The sequence below is a fragment of the Meleagris gallopavo genome, chromosome 17, assembly GCF_000146605.3.
Source record: "Meleagris gallopavo isolate NT-WF06-2002-E0010 breed Aviagen turkey brand Nicholas breeding stock chromosome 17, Turkey_5.1, whole genome shotgun sequence".
NCBI lineage: Eukaryota > Metazoa > Chordata > Aves > Galliformes > Phasianidae > Meleagris > Meleagris gallopavo.
In genome coordinates, this window is record NC_015027.2 from 704,789 (window position 1) to 707,373 (window position 2,585).

The 2,585-nt window shown below is 50.2% G+C and overlaps 1 protein-coding gene across 1 annotated transcript; it reads left to right on the forward strand.

The window, feature by feature from the left end:
• Positions 1-4: 4 nt before the first annotated feature.
• On the forward strand, positions 5-1,931 carry MRPL40 (mitochondrial ribosomal protein L40; the record flags this gene model as incomplete). Its single annotated transcript, XM_010720228.3, has 3 exons — positions 5-36; positions 933-1,088; positions 1,423-1,931. Coding segments are annotated over 3 exons (498 nt in total), but the record flags the coding sequence as incomplete, so codon positions are not given.
• Positions 1,932-2,585: the final 654 nt, after the last annotated feature.

Here is a 2,585-nt window from a genome sequence, read left to right on the forward strand (position 1 = left end):
GGCCGTACTGGCCGGGACGGCGTCGCTGCCCGCGAGGTGAGCGCGGCGCCCTGCTGGCGCCTTACGGACCCGTCGCCGAACGTCGCGTCTCGTTTTGTTTTGATGTAATTCGGCTTAAAGCATCCTGCCAGCCAGCAGCTGCCCTCGGAGAGGCCGCTTCGCATCGGGAAGGTTCTTTATGCACGTGTGCAGCTCTGTTGTGGTCACTGGAGCACCAAAGTGGGAACTGGGAGTGCTTTTGCTCCAGTATGAGTTTGTGGGTGGCCAGTAAATTACTGGCTGCTCTATGGACGCTCAGAGTTCCCATCTGCATGGCAGAAAGGACAATCATAGAATCGTAGAAAGGTGTGGGTTGGAAGGGACCGCAAGGATCACGAAGCTCCAGCCCCCCTGCCGGTAACCTGTGGGCCCTCTGTGAGGGTTGGGTTCTCTGTCTTTGCGGAGCGTGGCACACGCTGTCGCATACAGCAGTTGGTGTGGTAGGCACAACAGCAGAGAAATACTCGCTCCCTGAATTTGCTTCCAAATGTGGAAGTGTTAGAAGGATGTGTAAAACCACCCTCTGACCTCCTGAATGTGAGGTGACAGGAATGCTTGTAGCTAAACACGTTACCTGCTCTGCTGCGAGCTGAGCTAGCAGGAGCCAATCCCAGTTCAATCTCAGTGGAATTTCCTCAAGTCGGAAATGCTGAGCTGTAGCACGGATCTCACGGTTGGGCTTCTCAGGCAGGTATGGCTCTGTCTATAGAAAATCTCTCAGCCCCTGCTGCTGTCAACTACTTTGATTTACTTGAGTAAAGGTAATGGCTGGAACTTCTATTAAGGACCACGTTAAGCAATGGGAAATAACAGTTCTTAGGAACATTAAGTGGATGTTAGATTGGATTGAGTGAGAGTGATTATGTGATTCATGTAATTATTTATCTTGCTAGAGCACAACCAAAGAAAAAAAAGAAAGTGGATCCAAAGAGAGAGCAAGCACAGAAGGATCGTGTGAAAAAGAAGATTAAAAAGTTGGAAAAAGCTGCTCCAGAACTGATTCCCATTGAGGATTTTCAAACCCCACTGAAGTTTTCAGATAGCAACAGGTAAGTAAGACTGCCTGTCACCTTGAGCTTCCATTCGTGGTGCAAACACACTTCTACTTCTTTTTCCACCCTGCAGTGCAGTGCCAGCCTCTGTATGAGGTGCTGCTGAGAAAAATGTGGAAAGTAAATATAATTTGTTTCTGCTAAAAACCTGAAACACAGGCATGTGAATGTGCTGTTGGAATGCCTGTGGAAAGCCTCCAAGACAGGCATGGTGTGACAGAAATATATTCTGAGTTTTCTTAGATGTATGGTGAGTGGTGGTGGTTGGTTTTTTTTGCTTTTTGGGTTGCGGGCACTTTCCCTATTACAGTGTCACACTCCTCCCCATCAGGGTGCGAAGCCTTCCTCCTCTTTCATTTGAGGAAACCGAAAGAAGAATTTTACTTATGAAAAAGTGGTCTCTGTATAAGCAGCAACAAGACAAGGCCGAGAAGGAAGCAATTCGGAGCCTCGTAGAAGCTCAGCAAGAGGCACTAAAAGAACTGCGCCTGGAATCTGAGGAGCTGTACCAGGCAGCAGTCAGACGGGACGAGAAGCTGTTCCCCTTTGAGAGAGACGGACCTGATTATACGCCAGCACTTCCTGGTTATGATCCTCCTGAAGGAAAGTGCATCGATATCACCAAAGTGTACACGCAGTGATGCGGTTCGTTGTTCACCTGGCATAAGCTGCTCGGCCGACTGAAGAACGGAGTGAGAGCTACTGGTTCCTTTGCATGTTCAAACACAGTAGGTGTGTGACTGTAAAAACAAATGAGTAGAAAATCCTTTAAGTGTATTTGATTTTTTTAAAACTGACAGGCTATGTAATAAAACATCCAGCAGAGCTGTGTCTCATCTCTCCATGTGCTCCTGAGGAGTGTTGGTTTTGCTCTTAAAATGCGAGGGAGAAACGTTGCAGCCATCACATGAGACCAGCAGAGAGGCAGTAGCTGACTCATCACTGCCTTTCTTTGCTTCAGATTTCAGTGCTTTTTAATATAACAGAGGGAAAAGCGATGGAAAACTTTTCCCTTGACAAAGGGAAAAATAGCTTCTTTATTACCCGGTAAAGAACGCAGTAAACCTCTGGTAGCGTTTGCCCGAAGCCAAAACAGATCTCACTCCGGTCATTTAAACCTTTATTTTCGTAGTAAATAGTTAGAAGGAACGCACGCTGCTTTGAAGAGCTGCTCTCCAGCAACGGCCGCACTCCAGTCCGCAGCGCCATCCCGGCGCCGAGGAGCTCTCACACGGCAGGGCCGAACCAGCGATGCTTTCCGAACGCACTGTGCCGGCCCCGTGCCGGCGGGATGCGGTCCCAGCCCGGTTCCACGTCCCCAGCCGGCGGTGCGCCGTGCAGTGCCGCGCCGTCCCGCACGGACCCGAATCAAACTCAGCGCCTGACTTCGTACCACAGCGGGTGTTTGTTATTAAGTTTTCTGACCGGAACTGAAGTGCGCGCGGGCAGCGGCGCGGGGCGGAGCTGCGGCAGTGACGGCAGAGCCCCGCGGGC